The 26,267-nt window shown below is 41.4% G+C and overlaps 1 protein-coding gene across 1 annotated transcript in view; it reads right to left on the bottom strand.

Moving 5' to 3' along the window:
• The window catches only part of LOC149145044 (uncharacterized), a 73,163-nt gene extending 48,306 nt beyond the window's left edge, over positions 1–24,857 (bottom strand). Inside the window, exons 1-2 of the mRNA XM_089448437.1 lie at positions 24,587–24,857; positions 24,281–24,475 (exon numbers count right to left, since the gene is read on the bottom strand). Coding sequence (XP_089304563.1) covers positions 24,281–24,475; positions 24,587–24,762 — 371 coding nt within the window. The 5' untranslated portion in view covers positions 24,763–24,857. The remainder of the gene's footprint in view (positions 1–24,280; positions 24,476–24,586) is intronic.
• Between the last annotated feature and the right edge of the window lie 1,410 nt (positions 24,858–26,267).

Raw genomic sequence — 26,267 nt, forward strand, 5'->3', positions numbered from 1 at the left:
CCACGAATGGTGCAATCCCACTCCTATGACCTGGCTGACACAAGCTCTAGAAATCCCCCTAACCACATCACAAGGTAATCCAAAATCAGGGACATTATAGTTCTCCCTCCCCAATTGCTTGTCCTCAACCAATTCCATCACAAGCTGCCACTTCACAAGCTAACCCAAATTGAAACTAATACCAAGGTCCCAAATGTACCACTAAGCCACTCCATGCCACTGTACTAACCCAACATGAATGAATCCCTCGATATTGGGGTCCCAAACCATCCTAATCAACGTGAAGCATTCCTCACTCCACTCACTATCCAACAAGGTATAGGCACTAGAGTCCCTCTTCATACAGCCAATAAGTAAAGCATCTTAATAATGCAAAACCCTGATAAATTCCTCAAGAAGTTGCCCTAATGGGGAACCAATCTCGTGTACCTCAAGAGTAGACTCCTAAAGGTACAATCCAACCCCTGCAGAAAAAGATCCTCATCTGCACGAGCTAACCACAATGTCAACCTAAGAATGAACTAGATCACTTGTTGTCATAACCCTATTCATCAAGAAGTGGAGTGATCTATCAATTAATTGGATCTGCCAAATCAGAAGTTCATAACTCCCAACCCTTATTGATTGTTGTTGTGTAGTATTGATAGCAATTGGAACCCATTTGTGCCTCGTCTTTGATCCTTGTATGCAATCAATAAATGGACACCGACACCAAGAATCAGCCTGATGCATGCTAAACTGCCCTGCTCCTGCCATATCACACAACAAACCTATTATCCTGTCTCCTGATGATGTATCCAGATACTACTTGGAGCCTAAACACCCTCTTGTAAAAGAGGTCTACCATCCACTGTACCTCATGCTCATATAATACCCCAGAATTTCCTACCGAAGGGTTATTATGCAACTCTCTCCTTATCATCTCCCTAAGAGTGAACTCAGGGGTGGGACATATGCCACCTCTGCAGTAGATCACACCATCTACAAGCTTGTATCCATCAACTCACGCACCGACCATAGGCCTCAATTGGGAAGTCTCTCTCCTATCCACAATGCACTATGTCTCATCCAACTGTCTTGGGTGAGCCTCCTGTGTCCTGCTACTTGTGATGAGAGCATCAAGGGGCAACAACCAAACCCTCTGCGACTGTAAGCAATACTAGAGAGTGATAGGTGTGTGGGTCCCCAAGGGTATGATCAAGAGTCCATATGGATACCCAAGGGTAGTCCTATGAATGTCCCTCTCTCTGCTTCTAATATGATGATATCTCAATCGAAAAACACTCTTTGATGAACACGATGCTTCGAGATGCTCATCCATCCCCTCACCAATCCTGGGTAAGCCAAACCCAATGGTATGCCTGACGTCCCTGTCAAGTCTCCTCGGAGGCAATGCGCCACGATCATGTTGTGTAGTACCATACACCACTATATACAACCATGTGTCCCTGCACTCCTCTGCATACCATTGTACACTACAACATATCTTTGTACACCATTGGATACACCCGCCTGCTACTGCATGTGCTAATGTATTTGTCACTCCACTAGTGAATCCCTTGTGATGTGAATTGCCCCTCCTAATATGCCCTAACAATGAGCGGCATAACTCCTCATATGCCAGTGGGGGTGTCACTGTTGCGGTGTTCCTTAATGACCCCTTCTGCCCAGTACATAAATGGAAAAACATCGTCTCCATATAATGCATTTCCTAGTGGTATACCAATGCCATCCCATCTAAATAACTCTTGGCAGGGCATGTTGACCACCTTGTAACCCCATAAACAAACGATGTGCCAAGACATCTCTCAGAGTTTGCACATTCCCCTGTCAACCCAACCTACCACTAGCACTGACTGGAACTTCGATGGAAACATGAAGGGATGTGTGCGCTCGGTCATTGGGTTAACCACCATGTCAATGCCATAGTCATCCTGCACCTCCAGTATATAATGTTAAGCCCCACCTAGATCCCAATGCCAACTTGGACCTCCAGTACCCCCAACATCCTAAAGCTCCTACTGAGTTGTACCCTGGATTGCGACTATCTCCACAAGTCTAGCCCACTCAATTGCGTAACAACTCAAGATATCTCACCATCCAACCCCAAGGGGGGGATCAAATGCACGAATAACTATACACGAAACAAACCCTCCATGTTAATATTGCACCATGCTCAACTCATGTCACTTCGTCTCGCTGACCGAGTTGGCCCATAAGATCCATCTAGGAAACTCTACCTCTCTCTTTCCAATGCACAGAGGTGGGTTGTAAGCCCTGTCGATGCACTCTTGAAGAGGGATGTGTTGAAACTCCAACATATGCTCCTCTTACTGCCTCGTTAGGAACTTTAGTTGTTCCCCAATGCTAGACAGCTTGGTCGCTGACTCGACACATACCACTCCAAGGTCCTCAAGTTCACCTATCCGCTACAATATGGTGCCTCGAAGTGTCTGGGTCTTCTTCTTTGCGAAATTTCCTTGAAATGCAACAAATGGAAATTTATTCTCCTAACTGATTAATTATGCCATTTATTTGCTACGACAAACAATGAATAAATCACACTGCAATTCTTCACAAATAGAAATACCGTGGAAGCAAAATTAGGAACTGAGAAAATAATGCGCACACAATAAAAATGACACTATAATTTTTGGACAAATGTCCCCAGAAAAACCCAATGTGGGAAAACCGGTGCAGCAGACGAGGGTTTTATTATTATTATGTAGCACAAAAATTTCTGAGTACAATCTAGATGCCAAACTGGCAATCCTCTCTTGAGAAAATACTGGCGAAATATTAGAGAGAATTCTCTCTCTCCACAAGCAATCCCGGCACAACCTGCTTCAGAAAACTGGCCCTCCAAGAACCCTTGTGCAAGTCTTCGCTATGCTTGCACAAACCCTCACACGCACAACCTGGATATGCCTTTGATCGAGTCGTCATCCCTGTTGTTGCCTCTGGAAGTGATTCTCTGGGCCTATAGAAAATTATCCTAACCTCCAACACCTGAATCCACCTCCTCTTCAGCCAAATCGAACTACCTCTGAAGTTGCCTACACAGGCCTTTGCGCAACCTCCTATGGAATATCTTGGCCTCTCCCTACTGACTCTTTCGACACTGGAAATATCCACTGGACTCTCTGCTACTACTCCCTCTCACCCCTGCATCCTTACTGGCTCGAACTCTTCTTCCTCTATTAGATCTCTGCAGCTAGATAGCTCATTCTGCCAAGGAACTTGCACTACTGGTGTGATCTCTATCTTCCCATCAAGTTGCTCTTATAATTTCTCGTTGGTGAACCAACGACCATGATTAGATCCCCATCAATGGCTAAGATCATCTCAAACTCGATCCATGTGAGTTTCTAGAGAATTCTCACCTTTCTCAATTAATTGTTGTTAATTAATCACTTTTCCTAAGTTAGACTTGGGAAATATTTAATTATTGATCAATTAACTTAATTGAGCTATCTCTAGGTGTTTTCTCCTAAAACCTTTTTTGGGTTTTGGATATCTAGTGTTTCTTAGCCTCTCTAACCAAAGTCGAGACTAGAACACCTGTCTGATGCTACAAAACTAACACTCCCTCTTAGCGAGGAAGGTGTTCTCTCTCACTCTCTGTCTCATAACATCCTCCCATACACGTTATTGATGTCTGACAACTGTGACAACCTGCCATTCTCCACCAAGTTACTACACAACTCTTGATTCATCTGCCACTCCTTTAGCTGAACCATCTTGCATCTGCGCTACTATTGACACTGCACTGTACACCCTGTATTGTTGCCAACTCTGCTCTTTGTTGCAACTGATCTCATGTTGTTGCTACTGCTGCAACTACTGCAACTAAGAACCCTGAATCAATTATGTCTCTCCAATGGCTCTGCAGCCATCTCCAGGGTCTTCGACTACTACTAGCCTCTGCTTTGTCCACTGAGTATGTCTGCGCTGCAACTGCTCTGCGCTCCTCGACATCTGATTGCAACTAGTATCGCAATTGTCTCCTCAAGAAATGACTGCGCCATGCTAACACTGATCCATTTGCTACTGAATATTGTGGGCCCCTATAACAAGGGTAATGATCCATGAGGAAACATTTGTCCAATGTTATCCCCCTTAGACCCTACCCAAAACGCTACAACTCTAGTGACTAGAGTACAATGCCACCCCACTTCTCTCTTGGAGGTATAGTTGCATATAGTCTAAATTCATCCTCCAACCTAAAAGACAAATTGTCAATCTTTGTCGAAGCTACTTCCTGCTCTTGCTTCTCCTTCTTATCCTTCTTTCTCTTGGGACACTTGGTACTGTAGTGACTGAACTCACCACACCTGAAGCATTTGACCTTCGAGAGATCCTTCTTCCTTTTTTCTCCTCCCCGCGAGCCTTGTCCCTGATTGAGACCTTTCTTTGCCTTCCCCTTTGATGCAAGGGCTACGTTCTCATCTTCCTTCATACCCTTCGGTCCTTTACTACTGTTGCCACTGATATTGCTCTCAACTAGAGCAAGCCTCATCTCCTCCTGTGTGAAATCTGCCCACAATCGATCCCAACTAGGTAGTTGATCTCGTCCAGTGATACCTTGGACGAAAATAGCCCATTATGGTCTGAAAACATTGAGAGCTATACGCACCAGCTCACTCTCTTGAGGTGCTTCTCCAACTAGGCAAGCTCATCTCGGACACTCTGAATCCTAGTGAGATAAGGAGTAACCCCTTCACCCTTGTACATCCTGGTGGTCCTCAACTTCTCCTTCAAAAACATCTTCCAGTTCTCTGAAGGATTTTGGAAAAGCGTGGCAACTACATCCCACATTTCTTTGGTCGTATTCTTGAATGCTAAGTGTGAGACTATATGATCCCGAACGCCATCAAGGATCAACCGCTTTGCCTTGGCCATCTCCTTATTATAATTCTCCAGTTGTTGCGGGTCTGTAGGTACGGCAACAACTCTCTCTGCGTACGTCTTCAAACCATGCTCATCTAGCAAGAAAGACATTTTCGCTTTCTAGATATAATAATTTGAAGCTCCATCTAGCCTATCCTGATCTCGGAGTCCTACTGAGGCCATTTTCTACAAAACTCACAATTGGGAAATAAACAGGAAACTCCTCCCTTTCCTGCTTGGTTTCACACTCTATTGTTCGCACTCCCTCCTAGAATGCGTAGGTTCTGCTAGCTACTATTGCCACCTGCAACTGCAAATCACATATTTCCTCCAGAAAACTGAATCTGGAAATCCTCTGAGAAAAAATCCTTCAGTGTGTGCTTTTCTCTTCCACTCGACGCTGATTTGCTACTGATAGTCCTCAGTTGGACCAGCCGACTCTCAAAGCATAATTTCTAAAAAGTCTACTTGATTGAAGCCTCAGGGTTTATCTAATGATCTATTTTTCTACAGGGTGTTTATGGGCTAGTACTTCATTAAAAATTTTAAATATCTTTTATAACTTGTGCAAAATTGATAGATCTGGCTAGGAAGAGCCTTAGATCTACAAATCCTGGAATGAAGTTGGACTCATACTCCTCAGATCTGATATATCTATAACTCATTTGTATAGATCTGTTATTATCTTGTATAGATCTAAGATTTTTTTTTAATTTGGGTCTTGGAGTTTTATTTATTTTTTGTATATATCGGGATTTGGGTATTTCATTTTCTGATTGTGCAGGTACAGATCTAAAGGATTTCATCAGTTTAAAGCCAGATCTAGACCCTGGAGGGCAAGATCTGGCCTCAATACCATTTCGCAGGGACAAATTATTCAAAGAGATTTTCAGTCCAAGGGTTTATTTGATTAGCATTTAAATTTCATGGTTTTTTTATGGCAATTAATTTTCAAAATTTAAGTGCTTAAGCCTTTTGCATGCTTAGTTTCATGATCATTGGCATTGCATTTTAAATATTTTTAATCACTCTAAGTGTGGGTCTATTTACTTGAATTATTGGATATTTCTTGCATATTTAATTTTGAGAATTTTTCAAGTAATTGTTGAATACTCTATCGTGGACTTGTGGAAAATTGTATGTCTTTCAATTCTTGAGTATTTTGAGCATATATATAATTGGCATTATCTAGAGGGTGATCTTGAAGAATTATGAGGAAGTTTTGGATCTCTTTCAGCTATAATTGCATTAGAAAGAATCTAAATAAACTGAAGTGATAAGCTTGTGATTTAATTTCATATTGGACACATTACTGAGTTGAATGTTTTAAGAAGTTTATAATTCAATCACTGTCTTGTGAAGTGAATATTTGTTTTGGCAATAAAGGCTTTGGCATATAACTCATAAATAAATCATGATATAACGCTTTCGATCCTTGATCTAGTTTCATCTCGCTCCATCTTCTAATCATCTTGTGCCCTTGCATATTAAGTTAGCCTTGCATAATTAAAATTTACTTCCAAGCATCAGCTTGGTTGATAGAAAGATAGGTACCCATCCATCTTTGCTTAACAACCCTGGTTTTAATGGTACTTAAAACAGTGACCTTGCAGTCGTCAGAGCCACAACTCTCTACAACGTCGGAGGCACTAGATATGTTAGATTTTCAGGAGAGGTATCGTTAATCACACCTTAGTGTGCTTCACCTTATCTTCTCTCTACCACTTACTACAGAATCAGGCTCAATATAGAAAGGATTGAAGGGTTAAAACTTAGATAGGCATTTAACTAAAATTAACCAAGATTCTTGCATCTCACATTAGTTTTAGGATCTGCATTTCATATAAGATAGTTATTCATCCAAGCAGCAGTTGCTCATCAATTACTTGGTCCTAAATTTCCTAGCAAGATAGTTGACTCCATAAGGCACTGGTATCAATTGTTTAAATCTAATCAAATCCTATAAGTCTTGCTAAATCTAAAACAAGTACTTGGTTGCTTAACTATGTCTCCAAACTGGTTGGTTCCCAACTAGTTCTCCTTCATTCCATTTCCGTAGGGTCTACCCCCCTTAGTCTGCTATTGGGAGACAACTTAAACAAAGAGATTGGGGATCAGGGTGACAACCCCTGATCTGAGCCATTGTCGCAGTGCCTAGACATTCTGTGCAAAAACCAGTGGTAATAAGAGTCTCCCAAGGACACTACCCCTTGAAATTGTTTGTTGATATTCCAAGAACATGTGGCCCATAGGTGTTAGGATGCAAAGCTTGCACATGCATCTAGGGGTACTTAGGAAATCCCTACGATCGTTGTCCATATTTGTAGTTGAATCACTAAATAATATGCCTATAAGAGGAAGCATATACGGTGTCAATGGTATGCAAAGAATACTAAAAATATTTGAACTTAATTGGAGGACCTTCGCTACACATGTCGACAACTTCCGAACCTAGGAGAAGTAAACATGAAAGAAGGGGCCTCCATCAAAGAAGAAATGGACTTGCTCACCTGGAAGGACAAGGATCGAAAGGGGCAAACTAAGGCGCTAAAATGATAAATTGGGTGCTTCAATGAAGATTGAAGTACATGGAAGACGACTTATAATGTTACAATTTTCAACTCCTATATAGCTTCATGCTAATCATAGGGGATAAATAAAGCAATCATCGTAAAGAATATACAATGGGGCCCAACAACAACTAAAACTAAGTCATCCCTTGGTACTGTTACCGCTCAAACTAGCAAGGGGTCTTAGAGGGGCACTTCCTAGGTCAAGAGCAGCAATGAAGCTAAAGCCCACTGTCACCACAGCTAAAGCTTCCTACGCTTTACGGACCTTCACCAATGGGAGGAGACTTGATATATAGAGAATCACTTATGAAAGATGGATCAACTAAGATGAATGTGAAGTGATCTCGGGGACCTTTTCCTAGGGAAGGCTCAAGAATGGGGCTTGCTTGCTTCTTAAGCAAGGTACAAGGCTTTCTAGGAGAAGGGGATGAGGATTTAAGGGCTAGGTTTAAGGAGTGTGAATTGTAAAGGAGCTTCCAAAACCCTAAAATCCTTGTTGAACTTGGTTTCCCAAGTGGTTTTTGAAGAGTTGACTTTGACAAGGTATGGGACCACACGAGACCAAGTGGACCCAGGTTAGGTCAAGAGGAAGGAGTTTAGCAACCAATGATAGATTTGACCTAAACAAGGAGGAGAAGGGGATCAAAGAAGTGATTTTCACTCAAAGGTGCAAAATGATCCCTATGAGGAACTAGCCTAGGGAAACTTAGGGCAAAAACCAATCTCGAGGCTAGGGCTTGGGATATCTCACAACCCCACCATTGGAATTCCCTCAAATTTGGAGAAGATCTAGGAGAGACACTAGCACAGTAGAGGCCAAGAGATCGAAGTTTTTCTATGGGTGGTTTGTCGGGAAAATGATGCCCTAGGAGCCCTAATGTGGCTAGACCTAGAATAAAGAAGGAGAGGTGAAGAAAAATGGTTCTTTAAGTGATCACCTTATGGTAGACCAGTGCCTAATCCTTTGGGGAGATTGGAGTCAAGAAGAATATGAAGATGGACTTCGTTTCTAGGTCAAGGAGGCTTCAAGGACAACTTCACTTGTCATTAGGGCAAAGGAGAGTGACCTTAAAGCTTTTACACTTCGTTTTGCAAGGTAAGATGGCTTGTCAAGATAAATTCAACCATAGAATTATCCCTAGGAGAATTCGTTCAACATACATGGCCCATACATAGAGATATGCTATATAGAAACATAATTCCACAATTTCGCAGTAAATGCATGCAACAACTAGCCCTAGTATAGCGAAAATCTCATCATCAATGTATGTGACAAAGTAAAAGAATAAATAACATTAAATTTGTACTTACATGTAAGAGAATATATCCAACCACCAATAAACTTGTCAATCAAGAAGCTCCAAGATAAGAAAAGACAATCCATACATCAAAATTCATCCATGCTCCAAAATTTCGTCCACCAAGAAGGAATAATGAAAATCTCAAGAGAGATACAAGTCCAAACCAAGTGATGATGAGAAATGAACTCTCATCATTTGTATTTATACACTCCTAATGAGTTTGATTTAGCTATTTGAGCCTACATTAGCCCCTAAAATAAAAATAATGTGCAAATAACTAACTTTTGGTGACAAGCCCACCAAACTAGCTCATAAATAAAATAACAAGCCTCTCAAGAGATCAAATGATCAATAATACATGTCGTTGGGCTCTCTAGGAAGCCTGATGAAGTCCATAAGTGCCATAATGATGAATAGTACTTCTAAAAGTGATGGACAAGGCGTTGGCCCCTTGTTCTCCACATAATAAACCTGTGGCATTCCCAATGGGTGTGAGGGCACAAAAGTGACCTCATGGGTCTCTAAGTAAGTTGAAGATACTTGTAGACCATCTGTAAGGGCTCAGATGATGGTTTAAGTGATGCCACATCAGCATACACGTCACGAGTCATCTGCCAAGTGCATGGTACAACTATGGGGTTGGCTGGGGAAAGGTGAACCAGGTGCATCTTCCTTGTCCAATAGGTGAATCTGGGGCAATCTCTAAACATCTTTGGGGATCCATGGAGTGTTGTCTACTGCTGTGGAGGCCCATGGCTCTCAACATAGACCCTACATGTGCCAATGTATCCCTTTGAATGGGTAGGACACCGTATAGGGAGACCAAACCCAAAATGGATACCATCTGCAATCCTGCATAAGATCCAATGCGCCCCCTAGCCTTCTAGTACAACAAGTCATTAAAGGAAATCGAGTTAAAGAGCTTACAAACCATGGACAACAGGTGGGGACTTCATAATGGCATGCCCTTCCATAATGGTCTTTGGCGTGTGCTAATGTCTCCAAACTCCAAATGGGGTTAACCAAGTATCCTATTAAGTGGTTTCTACTTTTAAAGGGGATAGTCTATCCAAGGTACATCCCTTAAAAGGGTGGTGGCGTGTGATGGAAAGATGAATGGAGTAGGGAATGAAAGGGGCAGCCCCAGGTCACATGTTGGGGTACAAGGGTAGCTAATACAAGGGAGGCCCACACCTGGGTATATAATGTATAGGAGGGAGCAAATGTGGAGCAATTTGATGGGTGAGATATAGCAGTGGATACCCCCTTTAAGGTAGGGCGGTTTATTTCCCACTAGGGGTTGGGATAATCATGGGGTTCCTAAATGATAAAGGAGGCTCATCTAAGGTCTGTAGGAACCAGAGTGATGGCCATGATGATGGGGTAGAGCTCATGTATTGGATTTTGCCCACGTGCTAAATGTGTTTGTCCTGACCATCTTTTGCATTTTGTGGTACATTTTCCTGTTGAATGTGGTCAATTATGCTTTTACTTTTCTTTTCAGCTGCATCAACCTCCGAGGCATCATTCTAGGCCTGACCCAAGGTGTGGGCAAGGGGAGGGGGAAGGCTAACCCTATGTGGACCCAGTGGAGGAATGTGGACCCAGGTGGGAGAAATGATGAATGGGGTTATAATGAGTGGAAGGGGAGTAATATATATGGATGAGGGAGTGGGACCACACAACCAAAATTGGGGTTTCCCATGTAATACCATTCCTAAGCCCAAGGGTCAGTAAAAGAGATCCCACAGCACTAGGGTCCAACGTTAACACCCAAAAGATATCTAGGGGACAAGAACACAGACCTAGCCCATTCTTTCCGCCGAATCATCCCATTAATCCATGCCCAAAAGTGTCCATGATAAGCAAACTACAATACTCAATTACCAAATGACAAGGTATACCTTTAGGTTCGGGAGGCCCACTTTCAAAAATATGATCATGGCATATGGGTGAGGGACCACATGGCTAGCTCAGGTGGCGGAAAAATCGCACAACGAGCTAGTTGGTGGCTGCAAGGGGTTGTTGGTCGCCGGCTGAGGACCATCTTGGGGAAAAAATTTATCCTAGGGATATCACCCACAAAATGGTGGGTAACAAGTACCTTTGGAAAACACACGTCCTTTTCGGCTACTAACCATGCATTTTGACAATTTGGTGGCCCCAATTTTGGTTATGTTAGGATCCATTTCTTCAATACTAAAAAGGTATGATGATTTGCAAGTTGACAAAACCTCTTCCAAGCTTTGGTTTCATATTATATTTGCCTATAAGTATAGAGCCCTTGGAATTTTACTATTATGATTTAAATTTGTCTTTGATACAAATAATTAACTAGGCAACTTGATTGACAACATGTTATTTTAAAACACATAAACACCATAAAATTTACCCAATACTAAACTAAGAGTCTAAATGACAAATACACAAATGATAGTAGTTGTCCTAGATGGAAGCTTTCACTAACACTCTAAAAAAAGTATCGAACAAGCAAATTGTGGCCCAAATTTTCCATGGAAACAACGAAAAAATCTAACAACAATACATGCCAATGATACTTGTAAGGGATGTCAAGGGAAAAAATGATGATGATAGCTAATTGCCAAGATGGTGCAGGGAGAATGAGGATGGGACAGATTGGCATCATTACGGTGAAAATGGGGAGGACAATGAAACCATGGCATTGGTGGACTAACCTCTACATCGATGATAGGATAGGCCTGTACCAATCTCATAATCAAATATACTCATGGAAGGAAGCACAACAAAACCAATTCTCATCAACATGATTATGCTCTAAAGAGAACACAATAAGTGATCCCAAGTTGCCGATCTATGGAAAATTGTAATGAGAATAGAAGCTTTAGTGGTAAGCAAAATAATCGTGGAGTATTGTAGACCTCAATTGGTCTATGAGGCTTCAGACAATAGCAAGAGCAAAGTAAAGGCCAATTGAAGGAGTAGACCTCCAAAAAGCAAGGGAAAGAAGTAGAAGGCAAGGGGGTTCCTTAAAGCGAAAGGTGAAAGCATTTGAGACGAAAGCTATCAATGCAACTTACTAGTCTTGCTACTCCGAAGTTAATAGGAGAGAGATGGAGACCATGAAGAATAGGATCAAGCTAAAAGATGTAGAAAATCCACGAAATTTTGATCTACTAATATAAACAATTTGAAACAATTTTCTTTTCATATAATCACAAAATTTCTCTACTAGATGCAGTGGAATAGGAACAAAAATAAAAGCACAATTCACACAATATAGCACAACAATTTTTTTGGGGAACCCAACTAGGAAAACCCTCGCTTGCTTGAGAATATTATTGAAGAAGAATAAGCTACAGATCTCTTACAAATAAACTTGCTTAGATAGAGAATATAACCTTGAACTAGGCTTGAAACAACCCTACAAAAATGTTGATCTACTTCCCTCAACCAGCCTACACTCAGCCTGAAATCCTCGCGCATTCCTTAGGAAATAGGCCCCTATTTCCTAGCGTATTCCTGACCCTAAAAAGTAGGAGTTTCTTCCTATTTTTGTGCGCACTTCCAAGGGAAAAATTGCTCCAATAAATCACACAAGAAAACCTTCTTGGCCCGTTCCCTTCACAAGCTCACAAACTCATGCTCAATTATGAATACAAGGTGTGCCTTTGATCTCCTTATAAGCACTTCAATTTGGCTATTATTAGTATGTTCTAAGTTAGGAAAGTCGAACTGGTGCTTTTCTAGTTAACAAATGTTGACACAACTTGTTAACTAGTTCCTCCTAAAATTTAGGAGGCTAACTCCACTAATTCTTTCAGTTCCCAAACTAACTCACACTAAAATACAATTAACTCAGTGTTCCACAGACTCGCACTAGTCAAATTGCTTCTTGAACTCGTCCTCATCACTGAACTCATATTTGACTAAGGAGAACACAAATTCGATTCCTTGAATTAGGCACAAATCAAGGAATCCATTCCTTTGCTACCTTTCAACACTTCCTCTTAGCGAGGAAGGGATTCTGTACAACTCCCAACTTATCTCTGTGATGAACAAAATTGCTTCTTTCCAATGCCTTGGTCAAGAAGTCTGATGTCTGCTCCCCTATTGGAATGTACGGTAGCTTCACTATCCCCTTCTGCACACAATCTCTAAGATGTTGATACCGGATCTCGATATGCTTTGAGTGACCATGAAACATTGGGTTCTCAGAGAACTTAATGCAAATTTGATTATCACAATGTATCATGGTAGGCTCCATCCCCTGTCTGAAAAGTCCCACAAGTAACTTCCTCATCCAAATAGCCTCGCAAGCTGCTTGACTAGCAGCCATGTACTCGGCCTCTACTGAACTTGGTGCAATCGATCTCTGCTTCCTATTGTACCAAGAAACAACGGCTGACCCAATGTTGAAGATGCCACCTGAAGTACTCTTCTTGTCTGTGGAGCTCCCACCCAATTTGCATCTGCAAAGCCCTCAAGCCTCACTCCATCAACATATTTGTACCACAATCCATACTCTATTGTGCCTCTGAGATATCTCAACACATGCTTTGCGACAACCCAATGCACTCTGGTCAATTCCATCATGAACTGACTTAGTTGGTTGACTGCAAAACAAATATCAGGTCATGTGTTGACCAAGTACATCAACGACCCAATGAGTTGCCTATATACTATAGGATACACTCGCTCTCCTCTGCTAACATCCATCGTCCTCTAGTTTGTGACTAGAGGCATGGCCATGGGCCTGCAATCCTGCATATGAAATCTCCGGAGAATCTCTGTAGTGTACTTCCCCTGTCCCATGAAGATCTCACCATCACCCTGCCAAACCTCCAAGCCAAGGAAATAGTGCATAAGCCCCATATCCTTCATCTCAAACTCCCTTGCAAGGTCCTCCTTGTAAAACTGATCAAGCTCTCATCTCCAATCAGTATAAGGTCGTCGACATAGAGAACTAGAATGAGCGGAAGCCCCCCTACCATGATGTAGTACAGCTTGGCATCCACCTCAATCTTAGTGAAGCCCAATCCTCAAAGGTAGTTGTCAATCTGAGTGTACCATGCTCTCGGAGCTTACTTGAGCCCATAAAGAGCTCTCTTCAGCCTGCACACATGTGTGTCTCTACTGAACTGCTCGAACCCCTCTAGCTACTCCATATAGATCTCCTCCTCAACAACCCCATTGAGGAAGGTTGTCTTCACGTCCATCTAGTGGATCTTCCACCCCATTTGTGCTACAAGTGTCAAAATAGTCCTGATGGATGAATACTGTGCTACTAGGGCAAAATTCTCCTCATAGTCTATGCCCTTAATCTGTGAGAAGCCCTTGGCCACAAACCTGGCCTTGAACTTCTCCACACTCCCATCTGCTCCATGCTTCAACTTGTACACCCATCTGGATCCAACTACTGATTTCCCCTCAGGTCGTGGAACAATCTCCCAGACATCATTCTTCATGATAGAGGAATATTCCTCCACCATGGCATCCTGCCAAACTTGTTGAGAAGCTACCTCCTCATAAGAAGAAGGCTCAGTGTCCACCAACTCTGTCATCAGTGCCATATAACCTATGTACCTCTGTGGCTGTTTACTTTGCCTAAACATGGTGCTAGGAGTCTTGACCTGCTCCTAAGCCTCCTGAATCAACCTCTCGGCCCACTTGGCCTTCTTCCTCCCTCTGGTGGGTGGCTATGGCTGATCTATTTGCTCTCTGCCTAGTTTTTCCTCCTCATCCTACTGCAAATCCTGTTGTGCTACCTTCTTGCCACTTGACTGTGGTTGTGGCTGACTCCGAGGTGTCGGTTGTGTATCCTGTTTGGAAGCAAGTAGCTCCTCCTCAGGTACTGCAATCTGCTCACGCTCTAAGGAAACTCTCAGAGCCTGATCCTACTGGAATCTCACATATCACCTAAGAACTCTCTTCCTAAGTCCTAAAAGATACACCATGTAAGCCAGAGATGTCTCACTATATCCCACGAAAATTCCCTTTTCTGCTGTGGTATTCAACTTCTTCCTGCTATCCTTGGACACATGACTGTATATCTTTGTGCCAAAGATCCGGAAGTGTGAAACATCAGGATTCTTGCCTGTGAAAGCCTCCTCTAGTGTGACTTGTCCAAGCACCCTGTGTGGACTCCTGTTTTGCAGAAATACTGCAATGTTACATGCTTCTGCCCACAAGAACCTAGGCAGATCCTAATCATGCAACATAGCCCTAGCTGCTCCAACAATACTCCTGTTCTTCCTCTCAACCACCCCATTCTGTTGAGGGTTATGAGGTGTTATCAACTCTCTCCTAATACCTTCCTTTGCACAAAATTCCTTGAAGGCATTGGAGATGTATTGTCCAACATTGTCACTTCTCACTGCCTTGATTTTCTTCCCGATTTTCTTCTCTACCAAAGCCTTAAACTCCATGAACCTGTCTAAGACCTTATTTTTCTTTTTCATAAAATAAATCCAAGTTTTCCAAGAAAAATCATCAATGAAAGTAACATAATACCTTTGCCTCATCAATGATGGAGAAGAGAAGGGCCCCCACACATCTGAGTGCACCAGCTCTAAAATACCTTTGGCTTTGATGTCCTGACCATGGAAGGAAGGCTTGGCATACTTGCCAAGCGTGCACCCCCTACACACTCCACTCTTCTCAAGGCCTCTTGCTGGTAATCCTGTGGCAATTTGTTGAAGAATCTTCAACCCCCCATGATGTAAGTGACCCATGCGCCTGTGCCAAAGTTCACCAACATATGCACATCCTACCTTACTGCTCAAGACCACATCTGTCTCTACCTGCAACTTATAGAGATTCTTCACCCTCACACCTATCTGCTTCTTACATACAGAAGCTATGTGCTGGAGGTAAGCCTTACCTTTGTTGAAGATGACATCATATCCCTTATCCTCAAGGATAGCTACTGAAACCAAGATCTTCTTCAACCCTGGAACATAGAGAACATTTTTGAGATGAAGAGTATTACCTCACTCCCTCTCAAAGCTGACAGTACCAATTCCCTTGGTAGCACACTTGCCATTATCGTCAAGCTCAATATTCAACGGCATATCCTTCTCATCCAGCTAGCTGAAATACTCCCTGTTCCCAGTCATATGGAAAGACACTTGTATCAATATGCCACATATTAATCCCTACTGAGCTTTCCATGCAAGCTATCAATGAGAAATCCTTCTCAAACTGAGAGGCAAACTCATCTACCTCCAATGATGCAACTACATGCTCCTTATTCAACCCCTTCTTTCAGTTAGGACACTTAGAAGCATAGTGTCCAAAAACATGGCAATGGAAGCATTTGATATTACTTAGGTCTGTCTTCTTTTCGTCACCCTTTTGACTATTCTCGCTCTTCCCTTTTCCTTTCTTGCGTTTGACTTTACATGCAAGAGCAAGATTCTCCTCCTCCTCAACCTTGGAACCCTTTCCACTATTGCTAGAAGTCTCAACTAATCTGAGCCTTAGCTCTTCCTGAATGAAGTCACTCCATAGATGTTCCCAATCCGGCATCTTCTCTCATCTAGTAATACTTTGAACGAACGCACTAGCTCTGTTTCCATGGGCTTTTCTCCAACAATTTCTAGCTCATCATGGACTTCCTGAATTCTGGTGAGATAGGCAGTTACATTCTCACCCTTCTACATCTTCATTGTCCTCAGCTTATCTTTAAGGACCATCTTCCAATTCTCGGAAGAATTCTAGTAGAGTTTGACTAAGGCATCCCACATCTCCTTAGCCATATCTTTAACTGCAACATGAGGGACTACATGATCCCAAAGTCCATCCAAGATCATCCTCTTGGCCTTGGCCATTTGCCTTTGGAAGAGCCTTAACTCGTCTGGATCTGAAGGTTTTGCAACACCTTTCTCAGTGGATTCCTTCATCCCAAACTCGTCCAACAAGAACAATATCCGAACCTTCCAAACTCCAAAATTTGAAGAGCCATCCAGTCTACCCTGCGCTCACAATCCTAATCCTGTGTGATTTGTCATCTTTCAACCTTGAAGACTATGTGTTGATTGATTCTTGTTCACACCTCTGATACCATGTAGAAAATCCACGAAATTTTGATCTGCTAATATGAACAATCTGAAACAATTTTATTTTCATATAATCACAAAATTTCTCTACTATAAGCAGTGGAATAGGAACAAAAATAAAAGCACAATTCACACAATAGAACATAAAAAAAAATTCTAGGGAACCCAACCAAGTGTAAAAATCTCTGTTTTCCCACCCCGATTTTCAGTTTCTCCTTATTTCTCCCATGTAGTTAAATGTCCATTCCCATAACCATACATTTAACAGACTAAAAAAAATAAGTATTGCTGAAAACACAAATTCTGGAAATTTTTCAGAATGCTGGAAATTTCAGAATTAAAAATCAGCAATCAAAAACAGCCATTAAAACACTGATATTTTTGGTCAACTTGACCCTGGAAAAACCCCCTACAACTCTTGGGGAAACCCAGTTTGAGAGCTCTTCTTTATTTCTGAAAATTGCCTTTTTACAGTGAGAATTATTCAGCAAAAATTCAGCAAGCAAATTTACAACTTATCTCCTTTCCCGTGCCTCACAGCAATCTGGAAATTACAGCAAACAGGACAGCAATAAATGCTGTACGGCCTCCGTTTTGTGTGCAGAAAAATCAGCAAACTGCTCCTCGATTTTTGTGCAAAAATCTGCCTTTTACTATGTGCTGAATCAGCTGTACAAATCTGCTCAACTGCTGCCTTGGAATGTGTGCCAAGCTGCTGTCTCCTTCTCCTCCCTGCTTAGAAATCTCTCTTGCTCTCTTGCTCTCCTTCTCCCAATCTGCTCATGAAATAATGAATGACCTTTTCCTCCTTTTCCTCCTTTAATATAACTCCAAGTGACTTTTGGGTAATCCAAGTGACTTTTGGGTGATCTCTAAATCCAATGGCTGAAATAGATTTAGATCAATGGCTGAGATTAAATGCTCATTTAAATCTCACTTTCTATTTTTTAATTCACCCCACTTTAATAAAGACCCACTTAGTCATTTATTTCCAAAGTCACTTTTCCTTTCTAATTTTTCATTGACTTTATAAAAGCCACTTTAAAATTAGACTTAATAACTTTATCACTTAAAGTCACTTTTAAATTAGATTTAACTTTATAAAATTATAAAGTCACTTTAGGAGAAAAATTAAATTCTTTTGGACACTTTTCCCTAGGCCAAAGATCAAAGCCTAAGGGAACCACCTGTCCTCCGGTACCAAATTTCAACACTCCCTCTTATCGAGGAAGGTGTTCCTCACCACACCCATCTTGTCTCTGAAGTAGACATGTTTGCCCCGTGGTAAGGCTTTGGTAAGGATATCTGCAACCTGCTCATCAGTGGAAATATACTCAAGCTTCACAGCTCCCTTCTGAACATAGTCTCTGATGAAATGATATCTGATCCCGATATGCTTTGACCTGTCATGAAATACTGGATTCTCCGTGAGTTTAATGCAACTCTGATTATCACAGTAAATCACTGAAGGTCTCAACGGCTGACCAAATAAGCCAAACAACATCTTGCGAAGCCAGATAGCCTCACAACTAGCTAGACTGGCTGCCATATACTCTGCTTCCGCTGAACTCAGTGCTATTGACTGCTGCTTCCGGCTGAACCATGACACTACTGCTGAACCCAACCCAAACAACACCCTGAAGTGCTCTTCCTATCAGAAGCACAACCTGCCCAATCAGAATCAGTGTACCCTGCCAATCTCACTCCATCTCCCTGCCTGTAGTCCAGACCATAATCCACTGTCCCCTGCAAGTACCGCAAAATGTGTTTTGCAGCCACCCAGTGAACCTTCCTAGGCTCACACATAAACTGACTCATCGTGTTGACTGCAAAACAGATATCTGGTCTAGTGTTGACCAAATACATCAAGGAACCAATCAGCTGCCTGTACAATGTGGGATCCACCAACTCGGAATCCGAAGCATGAAGCTTCTTCCAGTTGGTGATCATCGGTGTCGACATGGGTCTACAATCCTCCATGTGGAATCTGCTAAGGATGTCCACAATATACTTCCCCTGCCCCAGGAAGAAATGCCCCTCCTCCTGCCACACCTCCAAACCCAAAAAGTAATGCATCCAAAGATATGAAGATGACCAATATCAGGCTTCTTCCCAGAGAAAGCCTCCTCCGGAGTCATGTGCCCCAAGGCACGATGCGGACTCCTGTTCTGCAAGTAAACAGCTGTGTTGCAGGCCTCTGCCCACAAGAACAATGGCAACCCCTGATCATGTAACATGGCTTTGGCAGCCCCTATGATGGATCTGTTCTTCCTCTCTGCAACCCTGTTCTGCTGGGGTTGTAAGGAACAGTGAACTCCCTCCTAATGCCTGCCTCCGCACAATAATCAACAAACTCTCCAAGGGTGTACTCTCCTCCATTGTCCGACCTCAGGGACTTGATCTTTCGACCTGTCTGAGTCTCCACAAGAGCTCTGAACTCCTGAAACCGCTTGAAGACCTCACTCTTGGTCTTCAAGAAATAAATCCAGGTCCTCCTGGAGTGATCATCAATGAATAAGACATAGTACTCATATCCACTCAAGGAAACATGAGACATCCGACCGCTCACATCGGAATGAATCAAATCAAGTATCCCCGTCGCTCTGCTGTCACTGCTGGGAAAAGGGGATTTGGCAAACTTGCCCATCGCACAACCTCTGCAAGTATCAAAGTGATCAGTACTGAAATCTGGCACACCTGTAGTGATCTCCCGCAATGTCCTCAAGGCTCCATGATACATATGTCCCATCCTGCGGTGCCAAATCTCACACAGCTCAGAACTGCTAGCTCTGTTGTCGGTACTACTGCTCAATGCCAAAAGGGGTTGGAATGCAAACTTGTACACCTTTGCATGGTGTACACCTATCACTCTAGTTGAATCAGCTGGAGCGCCCCTGGGATACATCAACACCTGTCCTTCCCTGAACAGTACCTCATATCCTCTGTCCTCCAAAGCTGAGACGGATATGAGGTTCTTCCTCATCCCTGGCACATAAAGAACCTCTGACACCTTCAAGGGAGGTTTGGACTCCCTCTGAAATGTCACTGTCCCCACCCCGACTGCTCTAACAACTCTGTCATCACCGAGTACTACCTCAATATCAGTGCCACTCTCTGAAAGCTCTGAGAAGTACTCACGGACTCCTGTCATATGACGTGAAGCCCCACTGTCCACATACCAGATACCTGAAGATGCTCCGCTAATCGAGGGAAAAGCATGCTCCCTCTGAACCTGTGTGGCAGGTGATCCTGCACTAGAGGACTCACACGTAGTGAACGCAAACTCCCGGTCAAAACGACCTGCAAAGTCCTCAATCTCTGCTGAAGCTACCACGTCCTGGTTCTTCCCCTTCTTCTTCTTCTTCTCCGGACACACAACTGCATAGTGTCCCATCTTTTGACAATTCCAACACTTCACCTTGGAATAGTCCTTCTGTGTGTTCCCCTGTTTACCTTTACCTTTGCCTTTGCCCCCACCACTGCTTGTGGAAGCCTGCTTCTTCCCTTTGCCTTTCTTGCCTCCTGCCACCAGTGCTACGTCCTCATCCTGCTCAACTGGCTTGGCTGCCCCAAGCTGTCCTTTCCTGATCTCTGTCTGAATACAATCATCCCAAAACCTCTACCATGTGGGAAGGGTCTCACGTGCACAAACCCCATCAACAAAGTTCAACCATGAACGGGGGAGGCCATTCACTGCAATATGCACCAACTCAGTGGATGGAATGGCCTCTCCAATCGCTGCCAACTCATCTCTCACATTGGTAATCTTTGTGAGATATCCAGCTGCACTATCATTCCCCATTTTAATGTTCTTCAGCGTCTCCTTCAGAACCATCTTCCGGTTCTCATTGGTACTCTGGTAGAGATTGGACAATGCTGTCCACATCTCATGGGCATTGCTCTTTCCTCTCACATGAGGAATGCAATGGTCTTTGATTCCGTCTAGAATCAGTCTCTTACCCTTATTGTTCTTCTTTTTATACTCAGCCAACTGAGTAACATCAGTGGGCACAACAACAGGGTTCTGTGCGGTATGCACCATGATATCCCAGACTTCTGCCTCCTCAAAGATACTCTGCATTCTCTCCTTCCAAACGTTGTAATTTATATGCCCATCCAACCTATCCTCCACCCTCAATCCCAATGACATCCTGTTGTCCTAAAACTGAAAAATAGCACTGCTGTAGTAAAGATAAAACTGTTGTTTATGAAAAAATCAGCTTGCTGGAATTTTCTGAGTGAAAAATCAGCAACTGTAATTTTTCCTTTTGCTGTCCCAAACTGCCCTTCAGCACTCAAGCTCTGATACCATGTAAAAATCTCTGTTTTCCCACCCCAGTTTTCAGTTTCTCCTTATTTCTCCCATGTAGTTAAATACCCATTCCCATAACCATACATTTAACAGACTGAAAAAAATAAATATTGCTGAAAACACAAATTCTGGAAATTTTTCAGAATGCTGGAAATTGCAGAATTAAAAATCAGCAATCAAAAACAGCCATTAAAACACTGATATTTTTGGTCAACTTGACCCTGGAAAAACCCCCTACAACTCTTGGGGAAAATCAGTTTGAGAGCTCTTCTTTATTTCTGAAAATTGCCTTTTTACAGTGAGAATTATTCAGCAAAAAATCAGCAAGCAAATTTACAACTTATCTCCTTTCCCGTGCCTCACAGCAATCTGGAAATTACAGCAAACAGGGCAGCAATAAATGCTGTACGGCCTCCGTTTTGTGTGCAGAAAAATCAGCAAACTGCTCCTCGATTTTTGTGCAAAAATCTGCCTTTTACTATGTGCTGAATCAGCTGTACAAATCTGCTCAACTGCTGCCTTGGAATGTGTGCCAAGCTGCTATCTCCTTCTCCTCCCTGCTCAGAAATCTCTCTTGCTCTCTTGCTCTCCTTCTCCCAATCTGCTCATGAAAGAATGAATGACCTTTTCCTCCTTTTCCTCCTTTAATATAACTCCAAGTGACTTTTGGGTGATCTCTAAATCCAATGGCTGAAATAGATTTAGATCAATGGCTGAGATTAAATGCTCATTTAAATCTCACTTTTTATTTTTTAATTCACCCCACTTTAATAAAGACCCACTTAGTCATTTATTTCCAAAATCACTTTTCCTTTCTAATTTTTCATTGACTTTATAAAAGCCACTTTAAAATTAGACTTAATAACTTTATCACTTAAAGTCACTTTTAAATTAGATTTAACTTTATAAAATTATAAAGTCACTTTAGGAGAAAAATTAAATTCTTTTGGACACTTTTCCCTAGGCCAAAGATCAAAGCCTAAGGGAACCACCTGTCCTCCGGTACCAAATTTCAACACCAAGAAAACCCTCACTTGCTTGAGAATATTATTGAAGAAGAATAAGCTACAAATCTCTTACAAATAACCCTGCTTCAATAGAGAATACAAACTGATCTCTCAACCTTGAACTAGGCTTGAAACAACCCTACAAGAATATTGATCTGCTTCCCTCAACCAACGTACATTCAGCCCGAAATCCTTGTGCATTCCTTAGGAAATACGCCCCTATTTCCTAGTGCATTCCTGACCCTGAAAAGTAGGAATTTCTTCCTATTTTCATGCGCACTTTCAAGTGAAAAACTGCACCAATAAATCACACAAGAAAACCTTCTTGGATCATTCCCTTCACAAGCTCACAAACTTGTGCTTAATTATGAATACAAGGTGTGCCTTTGATCTCCTTATAACCACTTCGATTTGCCTATTGTTAGTAAGTTCTATGTTAGGAAATTTGAACTAGTGGTTTTCTAGTTAACAATTGTTTACACAACTTCAACTTGTTAACTAGTACCTCCTAAAATTTAGGAGGCTAACCCCACTAATTCTTTCAGTTCCCAAACTAACTGACACTAGAAGATAATTAACTCGGTCTTCCACAAACTCGCACTAGTCAAACTGCTTCTTGAACTCGTTCTCATCACTGGAACTCATACTTGACTAAGGAGAACACAAATTCAATTCCTTGAATTAAGGCACAAATTAAGGAGTCCATTCCTTCACTACTTCTCAATGTGGATCACAAGGTGGATGAGGAAATTAAGAGAATCATTCCAAATCCTGGTCACTCAAGGAGAAGGGACTCTACCAAAACCTTGGATCTTTACTACCACGTCAAGAAGTTCATCTTCTACATCATTGAAGGTAGCAAACCAGGGATGGCATTGTTTTCCAGATGCTGGATCTAATGGACAATAAATATGATGCTCTCGTCATTCCTATTTTGGACTTAGATGTTGGAAGTGAAGAAGAATGGGAGGACGCTATCGTGAAGGAAGTAGCCCATGCTAAGAAGGCAACAAACAACACAGATAGTACAATTGATGTGAGTACAGACTCTCAAGACTTAGGTAATACCAGGTCGCCAAAAAATAGCTCATCAGTCCAAGTGAATCATGCAAAATTCACATGAGTGACTAGATTGAGTTTTCTACAATTTGGTGCCCTCATCTCATAAGTCTCTCCCACTAAAAATTGCCTTCTTAGCTAATCTCATAGGAAGATATTTGTCCATGCCAGATATTGTGGACTTTTGGCCTTTCTAAGACTAGATTGACCAACAAGCAAGATCTTGGAATAGTTTCACAATTTCAAAATCACTTCTCCCCTCTCTCCTAAAGCCATTCCAATCTAAGAGAGAATAGCGGCTACTTCCCACGCTTCCAAGAGTCTTTATAGCACAAGTGAACCACCAATCCTGAAATCTTCTAAAGCGACTATGACACCACTCAGTAAAAAGCAGCCCCTGTTTTTATGTTTCCAATTAGAGATCTTGTATATAACCAATAGTTTACATGATTCATCACCAAAAGTTTAAAAGACATTGCACTATCCATTTAGCTGACAAAAAAGCCCTGATCTCTACCTGGGGTGCCTTTGGTGTCAATGCTTCTCTCTCATCTATGTGGGAATGATGTTTGCAAAAGCTTCAGTGCAACATACTGGGATGTTTAGAGATCTTCTTGCTGGAAAACTCATTGTCCAAGGCAAAATCTTATAGGCTTTTCCTATTTCCCATTTTCTTGTCTGTTCCTTTCAGCTGCTCATTTTGGCCACTTGGAGAGGTTGTTAAGAAACTTCTTATGGTCCAAATTCAGGGTAGCTTGACAAAAACCCCATCTTACAAGAGAGGCCAGCTGAGAGTGGAAGAGATGTACCAGGTAAAATTGCTGATAAATTAAAATGAAACGACTAAGGTAGCAGATATAACGAAAGAGACATGTCATTTAACCTCCACATGCTAATAAAATAAAATGGAAATAATGTAGAGAAAGGTATAAAGAAAAACAAAGATGTTAAAAAACTAACATGGTATTTTTTGGATCTCTGTCAATGCATATATAGGCAGGTATGGATCTATGCTAGTCATAGACTCAATAGTAGGATATACTGAACTACAAAATTCACAGATAGCATTAAATTCTTGTGGATAATTCTATAAACCTACCTTGATTTATTTATTCTGGGTGCCGACTTCGGCGGAGGTGAAGAACGAAAAGCCTGACCTCCAACACGTCCTCCACTCCTGGTGGCCATGGCATCCCCAGCTGAGCCGATTACTAACACGCCTGCTGCAAACGCCACTACTGCCATCTTGGCCAAACTCTGGCTATTCCATCCCTTAATCTCCTTATCATTCTTGCTGCCCACCAAACCAACTAATACTTTAGCGTCTCTAAAAACCCAAATCAGCATACCAGCAAAAGCTCCACGAACGAACTAGAAATCTCAGAGGGATTGGATTCAAAAATACCTTATGGAGGTTTGCTCTTCAGGATCAGAGACAGAAGCACGTATTCTACTTTGCAATGCGGAGCCAGACAACAGTCTCGGCTTGTGGCTTCTACCGAACCAGTCCAATTTCCACCTGGAGCTCATTACAAAACCATTTGCCATCCCAGGAGATGCAATTATCAGAATGTGAGCCATTGTAACGACAGACTATTTTTGGTTGTAATGACTGAATTATGAAATACTGGTACTGGATCGTTTGTTGGTATCTTATCTGAATGTATTAATAAGATTTCTGATTGGTCGTGTGATCCTTCAGTCCTGTGCTTACTTCCATGAGCTAGAGGATGCCACGTGGTGGGGGCTTAATGGTGAATGAAGTTTCATGAAAGCAGATATTTTTAAACTTTGGATTTGTTTATTATTATATGTAAATATATCGTGAGGCGGGAAACAAGGCCACATGCAACATTTGTAGAGATGTTTTATTAATGGACGTTTTGTATATGAAGCTCGCCTGGTTGGCAATAAGATGTCATACTTGCTGTGGTTCCAATTTACTGAGAATATGTTTCTTTCTCGTGGGTTGCATGAGTTGTTGTTTAATGTGGTTGCAGAAGTTTGTGAGCTGGGGAATTTTTGTTTAATGGGGTTGCAGAAGTTTGTGAGTTGGGGAATTTTTATGAAATAAATAGAAATTAAATGTGATGTTTTTGGGAAAGTTATGTAGATATGTCGGTAGTTAGATTTTGGGATAATTTATTTAGTTGGGGTTTGTCAAGTATTTTGAAATTTTATAGAAAAATGACAGAATACATCAAGATGAAGAAGCAATCTGTCTCATAAGCTATTTTTAGCTTAATATACTTAAAATAATTTCTTTCTTCTTTTTTTTCAACTTTATCCAAAAATTTTAATAGTGTGCGTTAATTTTATTTTTACACATATTCAAATGAGTTTTTAAAATTAATAAAATATTCTTTGTCTAATACATTATTTTATTCCATATAAAAATAAGTGAATTATTTTTCAATTTCATTAAAAAAGAAAAAGGAGAAGGTGGTGTTGAACGTTGCTACATTCACCAAAATTAATGAATTCTCGATTCAGATGTATTGGATTACTATATAACTTCTGCGGTTTACATTCCTTGCGGTTTACGTTCCTTCCTTGTTGAGGCATGTTGTCGTTCACATTCCTCCCTGAGCCAACTTAGGATTAGATAAACGTTACTCGCTTACTGGCACGTGGATCAAAGTCTAATGGAACAGTTCGTTCAATAGTGTTAGTTCTTAGAATTAAACAGGTTGCCTCACCTTGCGGTCCATTTCATAATATTAGGTTTTATGAGAGTAGGTTTGATAATAATATTAGGTGTTTTATTGGTAAGTTTGTTTTATAGGAAGTTATTTTTAAGGTTGATATTTAAGTAATGTTTAAATAATTTTTATTATAAAGAACATTTTTGTTGATGATGATGATGATGGTTAACGTTTATTGAGACCAAATTTTGGTCTATCAGAGCTAAAGAGACAAATTATTTAGTTTGATTTAAGATTTTATTTCTATACTCAAAAAGCTTGGAGAGAAGGGCCAAGCTCACTATAATTTTGACATCATTATTAATGGGTTTATATTATAAAATGATATTAAAAATTAATTAATTAATTTATGATAGATTTTCTCATATTTTACATATTTTT

This window comes from Pinus tabuliformis, chromosome X (genome assembly GCF_031772625.1).
Source record: "Pinus tabuliformis cultivar Carrire ecotype Pingquan chromosome X, CPIR1, whole genome shotgun sequence".
NCBI lineage: Eukaryota > Viridiplantae > Streptophyta > Pinopsida > Pinales > Pinaceae > Pinus > Pinus tabuliformis.